Source organism: Rana temporaria, chromosome 2 (assembly GCF_905171775.1).
Source record: "Rana temporaria chromosome 2, aRanTem1.1, whole genome shotgun sequence".
NCBI lineage: Eukaryota > Metazoa > Chordata > Amphibia > Anura > Ranidae > Rana > Rana temporaria.
This window is the reverse complement of record NC_053490.1, coordinates 342520913-342546172: the sequence shown is the minus strand read 5'-3', so window position 1 is coordinate 342546172 and position 25260 is coordinate 342520913. Positions and strand designations below refer to the sequence as shown.

The 25260-nt window shown below is 41.7% G+C and overlaps 1 protein-coding gene across 3 annotated transcripts in view; it reads right to left on the bottom strand.

The window, feature by feature from the left end:
- Positions 1 to 1381: 1381 nt before the first annotated feature.
- The window catches only part of LOC120927103 (Krueppel-like factor 15), a 69543-nt gene continuing 45664 nt past the window's right edge, over positions 1382 to 25260 (bottom strand). For 2 of the 3 annotated variants that reach the window (XM_040337536.1, XM_040337537.1), the window contains 2 exons: positions 11736 to 12781; positions 1382 to 2096 (listed from right to left, as the gene is read on the bottom strand). In XM_040337536.1, the coding sequence (XP_040193470.1) occupies positions 1922 to 2096; positions 11736 to 12688 (1128 nt within the window). In that variant the 5' untranslated portion in view covers positions 12689 to 12781 and the 3' untranslated portion in view covers positions 1382 to 1921. Of the gene's footprint in view, positions 2097 to 11735; positions 12782 to 20406; positions 20516 to 25260 lie in introns of those variants that run through there. The other variant, XM_040337539.1, reaches the window with a different exon arrangement.

The window sequence follows — 25260 nt, the reverse complement described above, 5'->3', positions numbered from 1 at the left end:
CATATATACTGAAATAAGAAATAGTATTAAAATGCATTTGTTGCTTTGGACTAGCATACTTTGCATTCTTTACATTAAGTACATTAAGTGCTTCCTCTTCACAGCTTGCAAATATTTTGACTGTAACAGCTTTCAGTAATTGTTTTAAAATAAAAAATTACCGTATTTATCGGCGTATAACACGCACCCTAACTTTAAAAGGGAAGTTTCAGGAAAAAAAGACTTTCCACAGCCCCCTGCGTATAACACAGGCAGTTTACCCTCTATTTTCAGGGTAAAAAAAGTGAGTGTTATATGCCAATAAATACAGTACATATATGCATGTGTGTGAGTGTATTCTACATAAAATATACACACAGCAGTCAATGTATCAGTGTTTGTGAGTTTTACATAAATCTGCACTCAAAAGCCAGAAGAATACATACCTCCTTTGGCTCTTACAACAGCTGGTCAGTTGAGTGTGAATGGGTTCTGTAGCTCGCAGAACTACGCAGCCATCAGCCAAAAGGTTGACAAGTAAATGTCTACCCTGAGTCTAACACTGTGGTGGCACATCAAACACCATTGAATGTTCAATGCTGATATTCCTTAGCACAAATAACAGTTCAGGGGCTGTATTTGACCTGCTTTGTGCTGCGTGTGTTTACTGAATGCAGAATGTCCAATTAAGGTCATTTTAGCTGCAGGCAAAACAGGTCAAACACAGTCCTTTCTTGTCAAACCTTGTGTCTTCCTTTCATGCAGCTTCATATGCTCCTTGTTCAAATGAAATGAAGACTAAAAACACCTGTCAACATGAACACTAACAGTGTTACAGGTTGGATGTTGCATCGCACAATTATACTGTGCTAATAATTTTGTGTAATGTGGAATGGCACTTTGCCATCATGGACTACGCCATGGTTTCTACATTCCTCCTGCAAAGGCAGCTTCCCTGATAGGAAATGGTTTGATAAGGTGTATTATTTTATATATATATACACACACACACTTGCAAACAGGGAAAGAAAACAATCATGGTCTTCATGCACATTTATATAAGTACACCTGCCTATGTATATACATTTTTATCTTTTTTGAGACCCTGACCAGAAAAAAATAAAATAAAATCAGCAGCTCCCTGTAAGACATACGAGGTACTAAATTAACCTCCCAAGGCCAGTTATTCCTCCCTCCATTCGCATGCTGCAACCTCCATCAGTGTTTTCAGCAATAGACATTTCAAGGAGTATTAGAGGCCTGTGTCCACGGACCTCAGCATCACTGCAGTGGAAAGGGGCCAAGGGAAAAAAGAAAACAATGATGGTGGCATCAGCTTTGGAGGAGAGGTGTGATACACAAGGTACTAAAGAAGTAGTAGAGTATACAAACTCCTCTCCTACAGGAAGCTGTTTTTTTTTTTATTTCTTTAGAAACTTGACAGGAACTGTAACAATACCCACAAAAATGGGGACATTAAAATGCATACAGTAGATATAAGGGTACACGTGTATATTAACACATTCAAACATAACTAAAACAAGGCTTTACACACATTTACAAATAAACGGAAGTACATAGTATGATATTCCAAAGAAGTGACCAAATCATAGCCCATAGGGTAAGTAACTGTCCATAAACCAGAGGTAGGGCAACATTCACAGGGATTCTGCTCCAAACAGATAGACCAGAGACTTGGTACTTAAAAATGTAACCAAGTTAAATACAGTATCCTGTCTTGTATGATTATTGTCAGCAAAGCCTGCAAAATACAGTGTTCTATAACATTACACCACCCCCCCAGTCTTGATTTGATTATAGTGACTATGTACAGTAAGTGTATTGGAGGTTATATCCAAGGACCGAGAACATGTTATAGGTGAAGCAACAAGTTATTTCAGGCTGGCCAGCTAGTGGAAGATTACTGAAGAATAAAACTGTATTAAGTGCTGGTTCGTGGTGTCCGGCAACCACCAACTCGCTGGCCACGGTGTATCTTCATGTGTTTAGACAGATGGTCACTGCGGGCAAACTTCTTCTCACACACTGTACATTGATATGGCTTTACACCAGAGTGGGACCTCTTGTGTCTTGAAAGTTCATCAGAGCGAGAGAACCTGTGAAAGTGCAACAGGGGTGATCAAATGGTAATCAAAACAAACATCCTCCAAAATAAACAATTGTCTCAATGGTGTAGACTTTAACCACTTAGGCTGCATTCACACCTAAGCGACAGCCGCGTACGCGTGTAGCGGCAGATTTGCCGCGATTACAAATGTATCTTTTTTTTTTTCTAAAGTATTCCCATTGCTGTCTATGGGAAAACGCGCCTGTCGCGTGAAAAAAAGGGTCCGGGACTTTTTTTCAGGCGACAGGCGTTGCGCGTCTATGAGATGTGAACCATCTCCATAGACGGCAATGGGAATTCTCCCCTCTAGCGACAGAAGCGTCCCGCGTCGGGCGTTTTGTCGCTTAGGTGTGAATGCAGCCTAACTGTATTTGCTGGCGTATAAGACTACCCTTTACACTTAAAAAAAATGGCCAAAAAGCAGGGGTCGTCTTATACGCCGGGTCAGCTGCTGGTATGCCTGCTGGATGTGCGGTATTACTGTATGTAGCTTCAGCTACATACAGTATGTCGCTTAGCCAATCCCGGTGAGCGATGTATTCAAATGAATACAGAGCCTGCTCGGATTGGGGTAACAACCTCTGCCAATCCGAGTGCCTACATACAGTAGGCTGCTCGGATTGGCTTTGAGAGTCAGAGAGGCGTGGGCTGATGATGTTACAGCCTCTGCCAATCCAAGCAGGCTTTGTATTAATTAATAGAATACATCACTCGCCGTGATTGGCTCCATCTCCAGCAAGAATGAAGAAGAATATGGCTCCAGAAGAAAAAAATATGAAGCATCGGAATGGGGGTCGTCTTATACGGTGAGTACAGGCAAAAAATAAAAAAAAAATGCAAAATTAGGGGGTCGTCTTATACACCTGGTCACCTTATACGCCGGCAAATACGGTAAGCCCCGGACCAAAATGCAGGTAAAGGACCAGGCCCCTTTTTGCGAGTTCGGCACTGCGTCGCTTTAACTGACAATTGCGCGGTCGTGCGACGTGGCTCCCAAACAAAATTGGCGTCCTTTTTTTCCCACAAATAGAGCTTTCTTTTGGGGGTATTTGATCACCTCTGCGGTTTTTATTTTTTGCGCTATAAACAAAAATAGAGCGACAATTTTGAAAAAAAATGCAATATTTTTTACTTTTTGCTATAATAAATATCCCCCAAAAAGATATAAAAAAAATGTTTTTTTCCCCTCAGTTTAGGCCGATACGTATTCTTCTCCATATTTTTGGTAAAAAAAAAAAAAAAAAAAAATCGCAATAAGCGTTTATCGATTGGTTTGCGCAAAATTTATAGCGTTTACAAAATAGGGGATAGTTTTATTGCATTTTTATAATTTTTTTTTTTTTACTACTAATGGCGGCGATCAGCAATTTTTTTTGTGACTGCGACATTATGGCGGACACTTCGGACAATTTTGACACATTTTTGGGACCATTGTCATTTTCACAATTTTCACAATTTAAAATGCATTGTTTATTGTGGAAATGACAGTTGCAGTTTGGGAGTTAACCACAGGGGGCGCTGAAGGAGTTATGTTTCACCTAGTGTGTGTTTACAACTGTAGGGGGGTGTGGCTGTAGGTGTGACGTCATCGATTGTGTCTCCCTATAAAGGGGATGACACGATCGATGCAGCCGCCACAGTGAAGCACGGAGAAGCCGTGTTTACACGCGGCTCTCCCCGTTCTTCAGCTCCGGGGACCGGGTCCGCGGGTCCTGCGGTTCCAGAGCTTCGGACCGGGTCACGGGAGCGCGCCTGCGACCCATGGCTGGGTACATGTACAGGACATACCTGTACGTACATGTGCCCAGCAGTGCCATTCTGCCGACGTATATATGCAGGAGGCGGTCCTTAAGTGGTTAAACCCTCCTCTTTTAAGCATACTAGGTGTACTTCAGTTGTTAAACATACAAGATGTGTCTCAAATAATTTTATCAACTTAAACCTATTTTGCACACATCAAGTGGAGTAAGGTCCCACGAGCTACAGTTGTGCTCATAAGTTTACATACCCTGGCCGAATTTATGATTTTTCAGAGAATATGAATGATAACACAAAAACGTTTCTTTCACTCATGGTTAGAGTTTGGCTAAAGCCATTTATTATCAATCAACTGTGTTTACTCTTTATAAATCATAATGGCAACAGAAACTACCCAAATGACCCTGATCAAAAGTTTACATACCCTGGTAATTTTGGCCTGAAAACATGCACACAAGTTGACACAAAGGGGTTTGAATGGCTATTAAAGGTAACCATCCTCACCTGTGATTTGTTCGTTCCTGGATTCTGAGTCATGGGAAAAGCAAAAGAATTGTCAAAGGATCTGCAGGAAAAGGTAATTGAACTATATACAACAGGAAAGGGATATAAAAAGATATCCAAGGAATTTAGAATGCCAATCAGCAGTGGAAAATGGGGTCCTGTTGAAACCAAACCACGGTCAGGTAGACCAACTAAAATTTCAGCCACAACTGCCAAGAAAATTGCTCGGGATGCAAAGAAAAACCCACAAATAACTTCAAGTGAAATACAGGAAAACATGTGGTGTGACGATCCGAACATGGCGACCCGTTTGGATCACTGATCAATGATGATACGTTGCACCCCTAGTTGACTGATAATAAATGGCATCAGCCAAACACTAACCATGACTCAAAGAAATGTGTTTTGTGTTTATCATTCATATTATCTGAAAAATGGCCAAGAAATCAAATTCTGCCAGGGAATGTAAACTTATGAGCATAACTGTATGTGTAAGATCCTGGTAAAAGGGAACACGTTTCTCAATTTGGCATTATAAAACCTGGTAGCCATAAATAAAAGGAAACCAAAAAAAAGGACATGCCTCAAAAAAAAAAAAAAAAATGGGCAGTTTGCAAAAAATGAAAAATCCTTTCTTTACTGTCATTTTCAAAGGTTCACCTGAGGTTTCCCATTATTTTTTCAGAAACACTGGAGGCTTCTTGAGATTTTTGCTTTCTTTGCACACCCAACCACTCCCACCCCCATCCTTTCTAGCTCTCAATTGCAGAAGGGCACCTCCTGCTTTTTGTCAGCAGTATCCCCTTTGTCTGATGACATCCTGTAGCCCCTCTGGTGTAGACTATTGAGTGACTGCACAACAAATGCAGGCATGTCTAACAGAAACCATACAGAAGACAAAACTAAGAGGCATTAGAGACTTTAACCAGAGAATTTATTCCTGCTGGCTATTTTAATAAAGGAAGATTATTTTGTGTCTAATGCACGTGATCGGAATTTTAATCAGAAATTAATCAGAAATTCCAATTCCATCGGAGTTTAGATATAGAACATGTTCTATTTTTCTCCGATGGAATTCCGATGTGATTTAGCCGGGCAAAAGCCTGATCGTGCGTACGCGGCATAAGAGTGAATGCGCAGCGTTTGAGGTGCCTGCTGAGTGTCTGGGGTCCCATTAACGCAGAACGCACCTTTCCTGCACCGTAATCCAGTGTGAGCATAATAAATGGCTATTGTATTTGGAAAAAAAAAACACCAACAGAATAGAGACAAACGCAGGTTAATAGCTTTAATTACTGGAAACCATTCAAATACTCTAAATCTCAGGAATAAAAAAAGGTAAGCAAGATCCTAGCTAGAATTTGAAAACGCACTCAAACTCAGCAATATATGCATGTCATCTGTACTAGACTGGGTAATCCAGCTCAGAATGTTTTCCTCAGATAAATGATTACACTCCTTTGAAGCTGGCATAGAGTGGCAAGAAAAAGTGTGTGAACACCTTCGTATGAAAGGGTTTTTTACAGTAATGTGCCATATGTGATCTGATTCAGATCCAAGTCACAACAATAGACAAAAACAATGTGCTTAGGCTGATAACACAAACAATTCTAATTTATTATGCCTTTACTGAACACACCCATTAACCACCTCCTGACCAGCCACGGCACATAAACCACTGGACAAGAGCAGGGTCATTCTGGGAGGACATATTCATATGTCCTCAAAGAAGATTGACCCCCTAGGTGTGCAGTGCTGCGATCTGTGACCGATGTGTTCACTGGACACAGCAGATCACCAATCAGTATACTAGGTCACTGTGATTGGCACTGGTACCATGTGATGGCTGTAACCAATCACAGCGATCAATTGTAGTAAACAATGGCTTTAATTCATGATGCCATTACTTACTACTGTGATCTCTGTGATTGGTCACAGTGTTTACATGGTACAGGGCCAATCTCAGTGGTGATAGCCATCCCAGCAATCACAATAGTGAACAACAGTATTATGAATGGATGCAAGACACAGTAAAAATGAGGCAATCACAATCACCCCCCAGAGCCCTACAGTGTGTAAAACGAAAAAAATGAAAGTATAACTAAAGGCAATTTTTTTTTTTTTAGTTTTGGATAGAGTGGACTGGGATTAGAATGCTTGTCAATTTGTATTGCTGTCTGTGCCCCATTAAGGAGATTCGCCCTCTCTATTTGTCCTGTTTATTACCTCATTGAAAGTGAAAATTAAAGGAAATCCTAAATTGTGAGTTGTCCCCAAAAAAGTAATAGAAGGGAAGTCTTCTGATGGGGACACTAGTTGGCTAGGTCCCCAAGGAATTTAAAAGAATTTCCTTTCACTTCCTATTTGGCTATGGGACAGGAAGTGAAGGGAAATCTCCACAGATGGAAAAAAAAAAAAAAAAAAATCTTACAGGAGTTATAACCCTCCCTTTCTCTATCCAAAATGTAAAAAAAAAAAAAAAAGTTTTGCCTATAGTCACCAAAACAGTGCAGTGTCACTATGATGATATCGTACTGATGTGGTGGCAATCTCGTACAATGGCTGGCTGCTCTGATATCATTGTATGTCACTGCCAACAACCACTGATCACAGCAGCTGTACAATGTCACCAGACCTGCGCTGCCAGTCAATGTTCTTAAATCACTGTTATCCACTCCTAGTGTCCCTAATCACCGCCACACCAGTTACAATATCCCTAATCACTTTCACGCTAGTCCCCAGTTTAACCAGACCAGTGTAAGCTAACAGTGGGCCAGATTCAAGAAGCAATTGCGCCTGTGTAGGTTACACAGCGCAATTGCTTACTTGCTCCGGCGTAGCGAATGCTCCTGATTCAGGAACATCGCTACGCCGACTGCAGCCTAAAATCGGCGTGGCATAAGGCTCTTATGCCACGCAGATTTTAGGCTGCATTCTTGCGTTGGCCGCTAGGGGGCGCTCCCATTGTGATCTGTGTATAGTATGCAAATTGCATACTAACACCGATTCACAACGTTGCACGAGCCCTGCGTACACAAATTACGTAGTTTGCGTACGTCGGGTTTCGCGTAAGGTTACACATCCTAATAGCAGGCGCAGCCAATGCTATAGGATACCCACGTTCCCGCGTTGCGATATTTAAAATCTACGTCATTTGCCTAAGTGAATCGTGAATGGACGCCATTCATGTTCACTTTGAAGCAAATGACGTCCTTGTGACGTCATTTGACGCAATGCACGTCGGGAAAGTTTCCCGACGGAGCATGCGCTCTACGCTCGGTGAGGGAGCGCGCCTAATTTAAATGATTCCCGCCCCCGGCGGGATCATTTACATTGCGCGCGCTTACGCCGGGCAATTTTGCCGGCGCGCCGTCGCAATTTACGGAGCTACTGCTCCGTGAATCGAGGGCAGCGCAAAATATTTGCGGGGGCGCAGGGCAAAATCGTTGCCCTGTGCCTCCGCAAATAAAGCGCAAATGTACCTGAATCTGGGCCAGTGTTCCTGATCTGTGCTACACAAGTCTCACTGTCAACAGACCAGTGCAGCCAGCAACAGTGTTCAGGATCACCGCTACACAAGTGCAGTGTTGCCTTTGCCTGTACCAACCCGGGCCTGTTTATTGACCACGTTTCTGCCTGCTGCCTGGACCAATTCTTTGCTTGATTTCTGACCAGGTCTCTGCCTTCACCTGAAATGACCCATCTGCATGTTCACCTGACTATGTTACTGTGACACATAAGTCCCAGCCACCCTTGGCAAACAACTGCACTCATGGAACCACAGAAACTCTTTTGTTCTTCCTTTCTTTAGCCTCCTGTACTTCCTGGCCATTGAACATGGCATTCATGGGGGCAGTCACGTAGCAGTAGGCTAGGCCTGCTTGGCTTATAAGAACTGGGCCTGCTAAAGTTGATGTTACACCAAGCTATATTCTCTGACCATTTGTATAGAGGTGGCCATTATAGTACATTGGTTTTTGATACGGTCGGTTGATTTGTGCGATACACAAGATGATACATAATGTCCAGTATACAATCAATCCAAAATGTATCACACATGTGGTATAGTCATACTTTCTAAAAATAATAAAAATGCCATAAATCTTTCCCATAGTTTGTAGATGCTGGAAACTTTTGCGCAAACCAATCAATATACACTTAGTGCAATTTTTTTTACCAAAAATATGATGACTATATATTGGCCTAAACTGATTAAGAAATGTGTTTTTTAAAAACATTTTTGGGGATATTTATTATAGTAAAAATTAAAAAAAAAAATTATTTATTTTTAAAATTTTCGCTTTTTTTTGTGTATAGCACAAAAAAATAATACCGCAGAGGTGATCAAATGGCACCAAAAGAAAGCTCTATTTGTAGGAAAAAAAGGATGCAAATTTAGTTTGGGTACATCATTGCATGGCCTTGCAATTATCAGTTAAAGTGACGCAGTGCCAAATTGTAAAAAGTTTATATGCAAAAGTATATAAGCATAAAAGCAATGATAATAAGTGCAAAATAATGTGCAAGTGGCAAACTAAGTAACGTGCCAAACAATACAGTGTCCAAATAAATAAAATGCTGAAGAGGTATATAACACAATGTACCCTGATGAAGTCACGTGATCGCTGGCGATACATGTAGGGACATAGAGGCAACCGGAAGTGACACAGGGGAGCTCCGCGCTTGTGGATACACGTTTTGTTTACTGTTTGAATGGGAGTACCTTGTATACTTTTTATGCAATAAACACAATTGTAGTTAAAACATACTACACTATCCTGGGACTCCTTTTACCTTCCCTGCTATCATATATGCACGATATCAGGAGACCCCTTACACCACAGATGCAACAGCCGCTCCCCACAACCAGGGATTACCCAAGGCACCATTCAGGCAGGCTGAATTATGCTGGATACATTCAGGCTTTTCTTATATGCTGTAACCTCAGCAGTGAGGTGGGGGGGGGGGGGCATCCATTTACCTTAGCAGAAGGCACTGAAGAGCCATCACTCTCCACATGTGCACCTTAGTAGAAGGCACTGAAGAAGCCATCACCTCGCACATTACTTTTATGTGCGATTGCACATTTTGGACTTTTTATTTTATTTTTTCATTACACTTTGGAATTTATTACGTTCACCTAATCTACCTTTGCATTTCATTTCATGCTTATTTTACATATTTCACAGCAGATATGTTGTTTCAGCGCAGATGTTATTTGCACTTGTACTATTTGAAGTTTTTCCATGATTATTTTGCATTGTGTTATATACCTCTTCAGCATTTGAGGTTTATCTGGACACTATATTGTTTGGCACGTTACTTAGTTTGCCACTCGCACAATATTTTGCACTTTGCACTTATTATCATCGGGCTAGATTCAGGTACAATTGCGCTTTTTTTACGGAGGCGCAGGGCAACGTTTTTGCCCTGCGCCCCGCAAATTTACTGCGCTGCCCTTGATTCACGGAGCAGTAGCTCCGTAAATTGCGTGGGCGCGCCGGCAAAATGCCCGGCGTAAGCGCGCGCAATTTAAATGATCCCGTAGGGGGCGGGAATCATTTAAATTAGGCGCGTTCCCGCGCCGTTTGTAGAGCGCATGCTCCGTCGGGAAACTTTCCCGACGTGCATTGCGGCAAATGACGTCGCAAGTACGTCATTTGCTTCAAAGTGAACGTGAATGGCGTCCAGCGCCATTCACAAATCACTTACGCAAACTACGTAAATTTGAAATTTCACGACGCGGGAACGACGGGTATACGTAACATTGGCTGCCCCTGCTAATAGCAGGGGCAGCCTTACGCGAAAAACGCCGTACGGAAACGACGTAAACTGCGTACGCAGGGCTCGCGTAACGTTGTGAATCGGCGTTAGTATGCAATTTGCATACTATACGCTGAGCACAACGGGAACACCACCTAGCGGCCATCGCAAGAATGCAGCCTAAGATATGCGGGCATAAGAGCCTTATGCCGCGCATATCTTAGGCTGCAGTCGGCGTAACGAGGTTCCTGAATCAGGAGCATTCGTTACGCCGGGGCAAGTAAGCAATTGCGCTGTGTAACTATGGTTACACAGGCGCAATTGCTTCTTGAATCCAGGCCATTGCTTTTATGCTTGTGTTTTTATACTTTTGCATAAAAAAATTATCAACAGCTCAGCACTACTTTTTATATTAATGCACACTCAGGTCTTGGTTTTACCTTCACACTTAACCCCTTCACAGCTGTCATTCAGCTGTTCCACAGTAGCGCGTGTTAAAGGGGCTTCAAGAGTCCGAAAAGTCACCCCCCCACAACCACCGGGCCAGGGTTGTGGGGAAGAGGCTCTTGTCCTAATCTCGATGGGGACAAGGTGTTTTGCCAGGTGCCCCCCCCCATCCCCTAATGTTGAGGGCACATAGCCTGGTATGGTTTGGGGGATGATTGCTCATCATCCTCACTTTCCTGGCCTGCCAGGCTGCATGCTCGGATAAGGGTCTGGTATGGATTCACTGGTAGCAGTCTCCACTGCTTTAAGAATAAGGCCCGCTCTGCTTTGATCAGCAGGGAATCTGTAAGCTGATCCCCTGCTGTTCTGAATGGAATCCACCCCATATGAAAAGGGTCTAACGTACAATAACATGTTACTGCAAAATAAAAAATTTAACTTGTGTGGTATTTAATGTTCCTTTTTTTGTGAAATAACACATGGGTTATTTTAACTAAAAAATTGAATGCAGTATTTAATTGTTAGTGAACCAACCCCAAAGCCTTTGGTGAATTAACAGCATATTGGAGGGGCGGAAAGAGATTCTGCGTATAAGCAAACAGTGCCTCTCTTGTCAGAGCACCAGGAGTGCAGTGATAGCTGTACTCCTAACTCCATCAGGGAGTATGCACCTCGTTGGATTTAACACATAGTAAGCCAACAACACGTCACAGGTCCCAGGAGGCTGCGGGACCATTCACAAAGCACAGGGAAGCGTGCTCATGCACAGTGTGAAGCCAGCTGTAAAGCCGCAAGGAGTCAAAGCCAGCTTCCCTTAGTAAATGTGCTGGTGCCAGGGACCCAGACTTTTTGTAGCTCATTGTAGGCATACAGTATTTGTAGCTGTTGACTTTTCATTTTTTTCATCCTCTTAAAATATCTTTATTTGGCCCCCAAGCCCGATTTAAACAAATATATAAATCAATCCCACTTTTTGCCATTTCTATATATTCCAAGCATACTGTAACCTTGCAAATTCGTTCTCTTTAACATTTTTTTTAAGCCCGACTTCCAGCAATGCATATATAGCACTGTAGTGAATATCAATGTTTTTGCAAAAAACAGCATATACATATTTTATATGAAAATCTAAAATAAGCAAGAATGACACCCTTACCTCCAACCACACTCTGGCCAAGTGCAGACATAAGGCTTTTCCCCTGTGTGCCGCCGAAAGTGCGCCTTAAGGTGTGAACTTTTGGTGTACATTTTGTTACAGCCAGGGTGACTACATTTATGAACTCTGATCACAGCTTGTGTTCCCTTTTGTATCTTCTGTTGTCCTTCACTCACAAAAACTCCTCCTATAGTCAAGGGTCGGACTGCCACTGGCAAGGGGGCAATTCTAACATACTTTTGGTCCCCAGGTGAAGTACTCCCTGGGATTGGGGCCAATGACAGGCTTTGGCCTACACTGATTACAAGCTGAGTAAGGCGCACATCACCTGTAGGGCTCTGTGTCAACGAAGCAGCACCAGGTATGGACATAGGCTGGATCTGAAGTATAACAGGAATACTGCCTGTTGCAGAAGGTGAACTTGCTGAAGCATCTGGTATCTCCGGAGTTGGAACATCCTCAGTTGGCTGAGCTGGGCCAGTAGTTTGAGTCACATGCTCATTTGTCATGCAGCCCTGCAGCCACGTGCCAGGAATGGGCTGCTTCTCAGCCAGTTCTTCTCGAATTAGATCCATGTTTTCTTTTAAAAACTCCTCAATTTCCTCAAGTGTAGGAGAGAAGTCCCCGGAAATCTGAGCACAAAAGTCTGGGAGCTTTAATTGTGTCAGTGAAGTGGTTTCCTTCGAATCCTCTACCGCTTTCACCAACTGGGACAAAAGAATTTCTTCAACTTCCTTAAGGCCACCTCCATCTTCACCATTCTCTTCTATGGAGACAGCTGCATTATTAAACTGTTCTCCCAAGGATGGAGAGGGGCTGGCTTTGTTTTCAACATGGGTGAGCAATGATACCTCACCAGAATGAGGTACTGTCATGTTGTGTTCACTAGGGGAAGCAGAACTTGAAAGAAGATCAGAGGCAGAAAGAGGTTCACTGCAATTTAAGGAAACCATTTTTTTTCCCTTTAGGAGGATCTCTATACCCCTAGATAGGTAGAGGCACTGTTAAATAAAAATGAAAACGGCCTCAAATACCACTTCAATGATCTGTAAAGAAACAAGAAATAATCAGAATACCTAATAAGTAGCATGAAAGAAAACACCTAACATTTACTAAAGATAAAACTCCACAAATAATCCCTCACCGGATTGGAGAATGCAAGGTCATTACAAAGTTGTTACCAAATATGCCTTCTGGCAAAAACAAGCAATTTACGTAGTCTTAAAAAGTTTATAACTGGCCAATTAAAAAAAAAAAAAAAAACATGCACAGCACATCTCTGTAATATATGCAAGTTTCCCCATATTTTAACCCTATCAAAACCTTGCAAGCACAGAAAACTCTAACAGAAATACATTCAATTGCACGCTTTGTTGTTAATAAATGGCTAAATCCCACCCATTCTCAGAATCTCCACATAAGACTAATTGTTCGTTAATGCAAGATAAGAATTGGGAGGGCTCCTGAGATAACAGTTTGCAAAGGACAGCTCTGAATTTCTGACATACTCAACAGGTTTTTATTTGTACTTTTTTGTACAGATAAAACAAAATACTTTTATTGGTAAATTTAAAGTGGTAGTAAACTCTTCATGCACTGCATACTAGCACATTATGAAAGACTTATCTTGAAATTAGTTCCTCCAGCGCCATGCTGTTACCGCTGCAGAGGCTTCCACCTTCCCCTGGTATTCTGAGTCCACGGGCTGTGGCCACAAGAATGGCTGAGCCGCAATGACATCACGCCCGCGCATGTGCACGGGAGTCTCGGCCACTGCACACAACTCTGAAGGAACGGCACGGTATGCCATTCCTTCAGAGTGCAAGTGCTGATGACATCACCGGCTGCTCCTCACTAGAATGTCTCCTAAACAGAGCAGGAGATATTCATTTTACCTACAGGTATGCTTTATTATATTGCCTGTAGGTAAAAATCTAAATGCAGAGTTTACTACCGCTTTACAGATCAAAGCTGAACAAATAAGAGAAGTTCATTGTTGGGGTTTATTTACAAATAATTGACAAACATGATGTTTTCTAGGGCAGGATTCCCAATGAAGACAACAGAGAACCATGCTTGTGTAATCGGTGCTGAAATGACTACTTGTGGACTCCATTTGAAGCTCTTATACAACATAGAAGCACAATTGAAATACAAGACCACTAGGTGGTGGCATTCATTGGCAGTCAAATGGTACAGCAGTGGGAAAGTACAGTATACTGTATTTTCAGTGAGCATATTTTTATAATACAGTAATGCAGTTTAAGTGTAAAGTCAGGTTTTATATCCCTTTATCATTTTACAGGCTCGCTCTTCCATTTTAAATTCAGAACTTTTTCCACCTTTAATGTGACCTATAAACTGTACAACTCAATTGGGGTTGCATAAGTGTGTACACCCTCTTAAAACTGGGGATGTAGCTGTGTGCAGAATTAAGCAACCGCATTCAAATTCATGTTAAATAGGAATCAGTACACACCTGCATCATTTAAAGTTCCTCTGATTAACCCCAAATAAAAGTTCAGCTGTTCTAGTAGGTCTTTCCTGACATTTTCTTAGTCATATCCTACAGCAAAAGCCATGGTCCGCAGAGAGCTTCCAAAGCATCAGAGGGATCTCATTGTTAGAAGATATCAGTTAGGACCAGGATACAAAAGAATTTCCAAGGCTTTAGATACCCACATCAATACTGGGCACTTTCGCCCCCTTCCTTCCCAGACCAATTTTCAGCTTTCAGCGCTCTCACATTTTCAATGACAATCGCGTGGTCATACTACACTGTACCCAAATGAAATTTTTATTATTTTGTTTACACAAATAGAGCTTTCTTTTGGTGGTATTTATTCACGACTCTGTTTATTTTTTTTTTGCAATATAAGCAAAAAAAGAGCGAAAATTTGGAAAAAAAATATATTTTCGTCTTTCTATTTTTTAAAAAAAATCCAATAAAATCTAATTTTGTCATAAATTTAAGCCAAAATGTATTCTACTACATGTTTTTGGTAAAAGTTAAGTGTATAATAATTGGTTTGTGTGATCACGGACAAATGTTCGCAAATGATCATGTACAGATGTGCGCAGGTGATCACGGACATTTGTCATGTGATTTTACTGTTACATATGTGGGGGGCAGGTGTATTTACTATGTGGATGTGTGGTGATATGTGTTTTGGGGACATGTGTTTATACTTTGTGTTTTACACTAGGCTGATGATCAGTGAGTAAAAAGCTGAAAAAAACAGCTCATACTCACCGATCACCAGCCAGCTGCAGCGATCCACCCTCCTCTCCTCACCGACGACTTCTGTGTGAGGAGAGGAGAGCAGATCACCTTGCAACCGGCTGTTTGTTTACATCACATGATGGCTGTGATTGGACACGGCCGTCATGTGATCAGGAGGGCCAATCACAGAGCCCTCCAGACGATCTATGATGCACCGTGTCCGGGTGACATGAGTGCATTGGGATCGCTCCGTTGCGCGGGAACGCGCGCGCGATACCCCTCCTTCTGAGGCCTTCCTGACCATCCACTCAGGAGGAGAGAGAGCCCATCTGGCCGTATATGTGCAGTGGCCCGGGTGGGAAGTAGTTACCATGGAACACAGTGAAGATAGTCATCAAGTGGAAAAAATATGACACAACCAGGGGTGGACTGACCATTGAGTCACTTGGGCACTGTCCGAGGGCCCCATGCCACTAGGGGGCCCCATCTGGGTTGCCAGGCTCAGTAAAACCAGGGACAGTATGTCAAAATCTATGTTTTTTTTAGAACTGTCCCTGATATATCCGAAACCGACATGCTTTTGATGTGAAAATCCCGAGATTTTAGCTGCCCAGCCTCTGCACTGCCTCCTGGCGTGGTGGCCATCTGTAAGCCCAGGGGCCCCATAATCTTCTATTGCCGGGGGCCCCATGAGTTGCCAGTCCGCCCCTGGACACAACAATTCCATTACCAAGAATTGGATGTCCCTCCAAAGTTGATGAAAAGACGATAAGAAAACTGGTCAGGGAGGCTGCAAAGAGGCCTACAGCAACATTAAAAGGAGTTTCAGGAATATCTGGCAAGTACTGGCTGTGTGGTACATGCGACAACAATCACCCGTTTTCTTCAAATGTCTGGGCTTATGGGGTAGAGTGGCAAAACGGAAGCCGCCTTTTTTTTTATTTTAATGAAGAAAAAACATCCAAGCCTGGCTAAACTTTGCAAAAACACGTTTGAAGTCTCCCAAAAGCATGTGGGAAAATGTGTTCTGGTCTGATGAAACCAAGGTTGAATTTTTTGGCCATAATTGCAAAAGATATGTTTGGCGCAAAAACAACACCGAACATCACCAAAAGAACACCATACCCACAGTTAAGCATGGTGGTGGCAGCATCATGCTCTGGGGCTGTTTTTCTTCAGCTGGAAATGGGGCCTTAGTCAACAGTTCAAAATACCAGTATTGGCTAGAAAGATGAACGTGAAGAGGAACTTCATCTTTCAGCATGACAACGACATAAAGCATACAGCCAAATCAACAAAGGAATGGCTTCACCAGAACCAGATTGAAGTTTTGGAATGGCCTAGTCAGAGCTCAAACCAGAATCTGATTGAAAATCTGTGGGATGATCTGAAGAGGGCTGTGCACAGGAGATGCCCTCGCAAACTGATGGATTTGTTGAGTATTTGCAAAGAAGAAAGGCCAAATAGAGTTGTACAGTTTATAGGTCACATTAAAAAGGTGGAAACATTTCTGAAATGATTTATCTTTGTATAGTTTTTTTTACATCACAGAAACTGATATTTTAAAAGGCGTGTGTAGACTCTTTATATCCACAGTATATAGTGCCATCAATTTACGCAGCGTTTTACATATACAATCACTGAAAATGCATACATGTGAATCAGGCCTTAGAACAGGGGTGTCAAACTCAATTTCATTGTGGGCCGCATCAGCATTATGATTACCCTCAAAAGGGCCGGTTGTATCTGTAAGATTAGATGTCCAGTGCATCCCCTCCACTTACATTAGATGTCAAGAGCCACCCCACCATCAGAAATCATGGTGTGGGGTTGTTTTTCAGTGGTTGGGCTTGGCCCCTTAGTTCCAGTGAAGGGAACTCTTAAGGCGTCAGAATAGCAAGATATTTTGGACAATTTCATGCTCCCAACTTTGTGGGAACAGTTTGGGGATGGCCCCTTCCCGTTTCAACATTACTGCGCACCAGTGCACAAAGCAAGGTCCATAAAGACATGGATGGTCGAGCATGGGTTGGAGGAACTTGACTGGCCTTCATAGTTCTGATCTCAACCCGATAGAACACCTTTGGGATGAATTAGAATGGAGACTGCGAGTCAGGCCCTCTCATCCAACATCAGTGCCTGACCTCACAAAAGCGCTTCTAGAAACCTTGTGGACAGCCTTCCCAGAAGAGCTGAAGCGGTTATAGCTGCAAAGGATGGGCCAACTCAATATTGAACCCTACAGACTAATAATGGAATGCCATTAAAGTTTATGTGCATGTAAAGGCAGGAGTCCCAATAATTTTGGCAATATAGTGCAAGTCATTACAAGTTATACAGGCATACACCGCTTTCCGGACACTCACTTTATGTACACTCGCAAGTACAGACATACCCGCGGGTGTATAAAGTGGCTCTCAAGCTGCAGCTGAGTAATCCGTGCACAGATACTTGGAAACACGCTCTACTAACTGTGAGTCGGCTATATGCCAAAATAACACTATCTACAGCTGTCATAGTTACTGCTGTGGAATTTATGTGCACAGGAAGACTATACAGTATAGCCATTGGCTGGGAGGAATGAAGCTGAGGGGTGTTACTGCCCCTGCCTGAGAACTTTATTTCCACTGGTCTGGTTGGCTGTTACAGCCTAGCATCTGTTCCATTCTCTCGTGTTGAACTGTACAGTACTATAAACTTCAGTCCCTGACACCACAGAAGTGAAAAAAAAGGTACTGTGTCACTTTAAGTACATTTTCGTTTTACATGCATACTCTGCTCCCATTGTGTACCTAAAAGTGGGGTATGCCTGTACATACAGTGCCTTGCGAAAGTATTCGGCCCCCTTGAACTTTGTGACCTTTTGCCACATTTCAGGCTTCAAACAAAGATATAAAACTGTATTTTTTTTGAAGAATCGACAACACGTGGGACACAATCATGAAGTGGAACGAGATTTATTGGATATTTCAAATTTTTTTAACAAATAAAAAACTGAAAAATTGGGCGTGCAAAATTATTCAGCCCCTTTACTTTCAGTGCAGCAAACTCTCTCCAGACGTTCAGTGAGGATCTCTGAATGATCCAATGTTGACCTAAATGACTAATGATGATAAATATAATCCACCTGTGTGTAATCAAGTCTCTGTATAAATGCACCTGCACTGTGATAGTCTCAGAGGTCTGTTTAAAGCGCAGAGAGCATCATGAAGAACAAGGAACACACCAGGCAGGTCCGAGATACTGTTGTGGAGAAGTTTAAAGCTGGATTTGGATACAAAAAGATTTCCCAAGCTTTAAACATCCCAAGGAGCACTGTGCAAGCGATAATATTGAAATGGAAGGAGTATCAGACCACTGCAAATCTACGAAGACCTGGCCATCCCTCTAAACTTTCAGCTCATACAAGGAGAAGACTGATCAGAGATGCAGCCAAGAGGCCCATGATCACTCTGGATGAACTGCAGAGATCTACAGCTGAGGTGGGAGACTGTCCATAGGACAACAATCAGTCGTATACGGCACAAATCTGGCCTTTATGGAAGAGTGGCAAGAAGAAAGCCATTTCTTAAAGATATTCATAAAAAGTGTTGTTTAAAGTTTGCCACAAGCCACCTGGGAGTACACCAAACATGTGGAAGAAGGTGCTCTGGTCAGATGAAACCAAAATCGAACTTTTTGGCAACAATGCAAAACGTTATGTTTGGCGTAAAAGCAACACAGCTCATCACCCTGAACACACCATCCCCAATGTCAAACATGGTGGTGGCAGCATCATGGTTTGGGCCTGCTTTTCTTCAGCAGGGACAGGGAAGATGGTTAAAATTGATGGGAAGATGGATGGAGCCAAATACAGGACCATTCTGGAAGAAAACCTGATGGAGTCTGCAAAAGACCTGAGACTGGGACGGAGATTTGTCTTCCAACAAGACAATGATCCAAAACATAAAGCAAAATCTACAATGGAATGGTTCACAAATAAACATATCCAGGTGTTAGAATGGCCAAGTCAAAGTCCAGACCTAAATCCAATCGAGAATCTGTGGAAAGAACTGAAAACTGCTGTTCACAAACGCTCTCCATCCAACCTCACTGAGCTTGAGCGGTTTTGCAAGGAGGAATGGGCAAAAATTCCAGTCTCTCGATGTGCAAAACTGATAGAGACATACCCCAAGCGACTTACAGCTGTAATCGCAGCAAAAGGTGGCGCTACAAAGTATTAACTTAAAGTGGAGGTTCACCCTAAAAAACAACTATGTACCATCCCATCCAGCATACTAGCGTCAGCTACAGTATGCCTTTTTTTTTTTGCGCTGTACTTACAGTTTTAATCCTTCAGTTTCGTTTCAGACTCGCGCGGGGAGTAGGCGTTCCTATGAAGAGGGGAACATGATTGACGTACGGCTATGGCGCGTCACGCATTCCGAAAATAGCCGGAGTAGGACTCGGCTCTTCACGGCGCTATACGGCGCCTGCGCAAAGACTAGGAGCTGACTGCGCAGGCGCCGTATATATCCGAGTCCTATTTCGGCTATTTTCGTAACGCGTGATGCGCCATAGCCGGACGTCAATCATGTTCCCCTCTTCATAGGAACGCCTATTTCCCCGCCGGAGTCTGAAACGAAACTGGACGATTAAACGGTAAGTACAGCGCAAAAAAAAAAAAAAAAAGGCATACTGTAGCTGACGCTAGTATGCTGGAATGGATGGTAGATAACATTTTTTTTTTTAGGGTGAACCCCCGCTTTAAGGGGGCTGAATAATTTTGCATGCCCAATTTTTCAGTTTTTTATTTGTTAAAAAAGTTTGAAATATCCAATAAATTTCGTTCCACTTCATGATTGTGTCCCACTTGTTGTTGATTCTTCAAAAAAAAAATACAGTTTTATATCTTTATGTTTGAAGCCTGAAATGTGGCAAAAGGTCGCAAAGTTCAAGGGGGCAGAATACTTTCGCAAGGCACTGTATATGGCATATATTCGTATAGCCAGCATGGTGAAGACGCCTTTACATTTTGAGGAGACTGATGTGTGGTGGCTTTGGTACTTTGGTCTTCAACTCTTTTTTTAGGTGTGTGGTGGAGATCATCCTTACTCCATGCATTATAATTGTTACGCTGCAGCAATGCAGCAGATGGATTATTGACAGCAATCTGCCCACCATCAATAATACTTACAACAGCAAATGTAGGAAGATGGCCCTCAATATTATAAGACTGGTCATAGTTGGATCATTTATTTTTGATCAGCCAGCATAGTCCATATAAAAAGATTATAGCAATGTGACAGGTTGTGCAACGATACAATGTCCATCCACAAATGGAAGCCTCCACAAGGGGATTAGAAGCAAAATCCAGCAGGAGCTACAGAGTATAAAAGAGTAGAGAGGAGCCTCTGAGTGTAGCAATATGGTTACATCTAATAAAAGGTACAACATTAAGCAACTCACATGGCTGAGGATCAAAAGAGGCCCATCCAAGTATACAGGCATCCTGGGTAAAGTGATCCACATAGACCATTCTCCTCACCGCCGGCTCTCACTGCCAACGGTCTGCATGAAAAACAACAAAATACACTGGCGCTAAACAATGGTAGTATAATTAAGAAATAAGGATCATTAGAAATTCAGGAGGTTGCTAATCTTTCCTTATAGGGTGTATATGGGAGAGTCCAGAGCTGCAAAAAAAGATAGTACCTGGAAGTACCAATGAGACACAAAAAACACACTAAAAATAAGCGCTCATGGCTCTCAGAACAATCACTATATACCAAAAGTCTAAAATTAAGTCCATTTATTAATGGATCCAGTCCAAGCATAAAACATATAACATATATAGTCCGTACATGAGGTATATATAAAGTAAGTTGCAGTGTACAATCATCAAGTGTCTACCATTGAGCACAAAGGGTTAAAGTTTCCAAGATTCAGAGAGCAGCTCCTCAGATGGGAAAAAAAAACAAACACACAGTACCTTTGGGGCTGACTGTATGCAAACGGTGGTGGGGGAAGTCAGCCCCAAAGGTACTGTGTGTTTGTTTTTTTTCCCCCATCTGAGGAGCTGCTCTCGTATGCCATCAGTCTGCAATGGTGACCAGGAAGAATACCCTGCAGTAGAGCGATCTGAAAATGAGGCTCATGGAAGGGACGACATCAATGGCGGTTAGGAGGATGGTCTATGTGGACAATTTTACCCCGGATGCCTGCATACTTAGATGTGCATGTTTTAATCATCAACCATGTGAGTTGCTAAATGTTGTACCTTCATTAAAAAGTAACCATATTGCTACACTTAGAGGCTCCTCTCTTCTATTTAATACTCGGTTGTGACATGACGCTACTCTTATATCAAGACATCGCTTGTATATCAAGTCAAAATTTATTAAAACATTTAGCTTGTCTTGCAAAACGCTCTCAAACCAAGTTACTTTCAAACTAAGGTTTTACTGTATTACTATTCTGGGCATCACTGCAATTTGAAAATATTATATTCTGCTTGTTGTGTAGTTGTTGATTGCATTTAACAAATTGGTGTTAAAGGATCACTAAAGGAATTTGTTTTTTTTTTAGCTAAATAGCTTCCTTTACCTTACTGCAGTACTGGTTTCATGTCCTTATTGTTCGTTTTTGCTTTGAAGTGGCTGTAATTCTGCTCTGATCTCCACACTTCCTGGTTGTCTTTTTCCTTATAACCACAGTACTGGGAGCTTTTCATGGTGGTCTAAGCTGTCATTACTGTGTGTCTAAAACTTAACAGAACCAATCAGATTCATTTTAAAAAACAAAACACTGCCCTGGATTTGTTTGTTTTTGTTCTGTGTGTCTCTCTAGTTCACAGGAACATGAAAACAGTTTAAAAGTGCAATCAAAACTTAAGATAATTAAATGACATTGAGAGATGTAAAGAATGGTAGAGACAAGGGATAAGCCGTTTAAACCAATTGTACGATGGAGAACAGATGAAATCCTTCGCAGACTTGCGACAGGAATTCAACATAACAAATAAAACATTTTACAGATATCTCCAGATCCGACACGCCATCCAAGCCCAGTTTGGGCTACAACCCATTGTATGGTGTTCGGCCCCCACCCTCCTGAAAATAACTTCTTCAAAAACAACTAAAGGCCTGATATTTGAGTTGTACTCTAGAATAGGAGCTAAAACAATAAGTAGGGCAGGCCCCATTAAGAGCAGGACAGGATAGGAGAAAGACTTAGGACAAATGACCACGGAACAGTGGAGTGCGATCTTGAGGAGGGGGGTATTGGTCTCGATCTCCCCATCTCAGAAAGTATCACACTTGTTCCTCTTGCATAGAGTATACTATACCCCCAGGAGAATGTTTAATCTCGGGTGGAGAAGTACTGACGAATGCCCAAGGTGCAGAGCGACAGGCAATCTTATCCACATGCTATGGAAATGCCCAAAGCTATTTAGATACTGGGAGGAGGTGGTTGCCATAATAAATACAACTTTTAAAACTAAGTTAGAAGCCGAGTCTAAGATATGCTTGTTAGGCAGCATAGAGGAAAATAGAGTGCCAGCCAGCTCCCTTGAAGTGGTACTGAGATGCCTCTTCTAGGCAAGGAAGTTAATTGCGCGGAGGTGGCAGGCCCAGATGCCACCCACTGTCAAATCTTGGGTTGAAACCATTAACACAATGATTTGGAGTGAGAAAGTGACACTCACTAGACAGGGCAATTATAGAAAGTTTGTGAAGATGTGGAAACCCTGGCTAGACGAAACAGGATGCTCTATATAAAAAGAACAGTTGTCTTTTAAATTCAATAAATATCTTAACCCGGTATCGGGCATTCCTTTATGGGGAAGACTCATCCAACGTAGATTATTAACTTTAAAAACTAGTTCACGGTGTGATGGGAGGGTGGGTGGGGTGGGGAGGCGAGGTAAGACAGTTTAGAAACAAGAGGTTTTTCATTTATGCACAATGTTATAAAAAAAGAGGAGAGGATAAGTTAGGGGGAAAAATGTATGTATGTGTAATTTTTTTTACTATGCATGATGGTGTACCACTTTTTGTATCTTTTTATATGCAAACAACAATAAAAAAAAAGTATTGAAAAAAAAAAAAAGAAAAAACCTACAGGCACATTATATGATTGATTTTGTATCTATTTGTAATCATTTTTAAAAGGAATCAGTTAACTTTTATGTCTCTATACCCTGTAAACAGTCATTTCAGCAAAAAAAAAAAAAAAAATTCCTTTAGTGACCCTTCAATTATTATGTTCACACTTTTTATCTTCATACTTATGTTTACATACATATTTGTATATATATATATATATTCAGGCTTTATGCTGACTTACAGTACAGACCAAAAGTTTGGACACACCTTCTCATTCAAAGAGTTTTCTTTATTTTCATGACTATGAAAATTGTAGATTCACACTGAAGGCATCAAAACTATGAATTAACACATGAATTAACACATACATAACAAAAAAGTGTGAAACTGAAAATATATTTCATATTCTAGGTTCTTCAAAGTAGCCACCTTTTGCTTTGATTACTGCTTGGCACACTCTTGGCATTCTCTTGATGAGCTTCAAGAGGTAGTCACCTGGCGCGGCACCCCATCACTCTCCTTGGTCAAATAGCCCTTACACAGCCTGGAGGTGTGTTTGGGTCATTGTCCTGTTGAAAAATAAATGATGGTCCAACTAAACGCAAACCGGATGGAATAGCATGCCGCTGCAAGATGCTGTGGTAGCCATGCTGGTTCAGTATGCCTTCAATTTTGAATAAATCCCCAACAGTGTCACCAGCAAAGCACCCCCACACCATCACACCTCCTCCTCCATGCTTCACGGTGGGAACCAGGCATGTAGAGTCCATCCGTTCACCTTTTCTGCGTCGCACAAAGACACGGGGATTGGAACCAAAGATCAGACCAAAGCACAGATTTCCACTGGTCTAATGTCCATTCCTTGTGTTCTTTAGCCCAAACAAGTCTCTTCTGCTTGTTGCCTTTCTTTAGCAGTGGTTTCCTAGCAGATATTCTACCACGAAGGCCTGATTCACACAGTCTCCTCTTAACAGTTCTAGAGATGTGTCTGCTGCAAAAGGTGGCTACTTTGAAGAACCTAGAATATGAAATATATTTTCAGTTGTTACACACTTTTTTGTTATGTATAATTCCACATGTGTTAATTCATAGTTTTGATGCCTTCAGTGTGAATCTACAATTTTCATAGTCATGAAAATAAAGAAAACTCTTTGAATGAGAAGGTGTGTCCAAACTTGTGGTCTGTACTGTATATCACTAGGGGGATTTACTGGGAGTCCTGCAGGGGAAGAGTTAATGAGCCCAGCTGAACTAAGTGGGCTCATTAAGACCTAAAAACAGCATGCTTCAGAAGAGGCTCCATCCGGGAACCAGTTCTGTGTTTGTGTAGACTGGGGAGTGTGGTATCTGTCCTGTGCGGTGAGACAAGGCCTGTGTGGCAAACTTCTAAAACAGGGAGATAGGGGCTGGGGCAGCACAAGTTAGATAGGGAATCTATGTGTGTAGTAAGCAGTCAACTGACCAGGATTTATTTTCATGTTTATATTTGTTTTGCCGTTATATTTTTCTCTATATATAGTCTAAATAAACCACACCCGCTGCCGAGCTAACCCCCTCACAGTTGGTGGAGAAGCCAGTGCAGTGCATGTCAGATAAAGATTAACAAAGGTTAATGCCTAAGCACAGTTTTGCAACTTTGACATGTGTTGGTAAATCTGTACATAGGGAAAATTGGAAAGAAACTGTGCTAAATAATAGACAAACAAGAAAGAAAGAAAGAAAGAAAGAAAGAAAAACTGCAATGAAATCACTGTCTATTCAATCCGAGAGCTGCTATTGTAAACAATAGATACAAAAAACAAACAGTGAAAAAATATAAATCGCGCTACTTCTAAACCATGTGAAACAAATATTTGAATCACAAAACTATGTGATATATATTGATATAAATCATAAACTATGTGGTGTATGATGGTATATATAAATCACTAATATACCAAAAAACAAGAGAGGTTGATAGTCACTAGAGGGCAATATATAGCAGCACTCTCAAGTCCCTCAATAACAGTGATAAATGAACATAATTTTTTTTTTAGATTATATCATTAGATCAATAAATATTAACCAAAAATAAAAATATATATAGACATATAAATAAAAAACAAATATTGTAGCAATAATGTCCATAAATGTTTAACACATGAAATGCCAAATGCCCGTGCTCTGTGCTAAATTCCAAAATCAGTTGAAAACGTGTCCAAAGAAAAGTGATGTA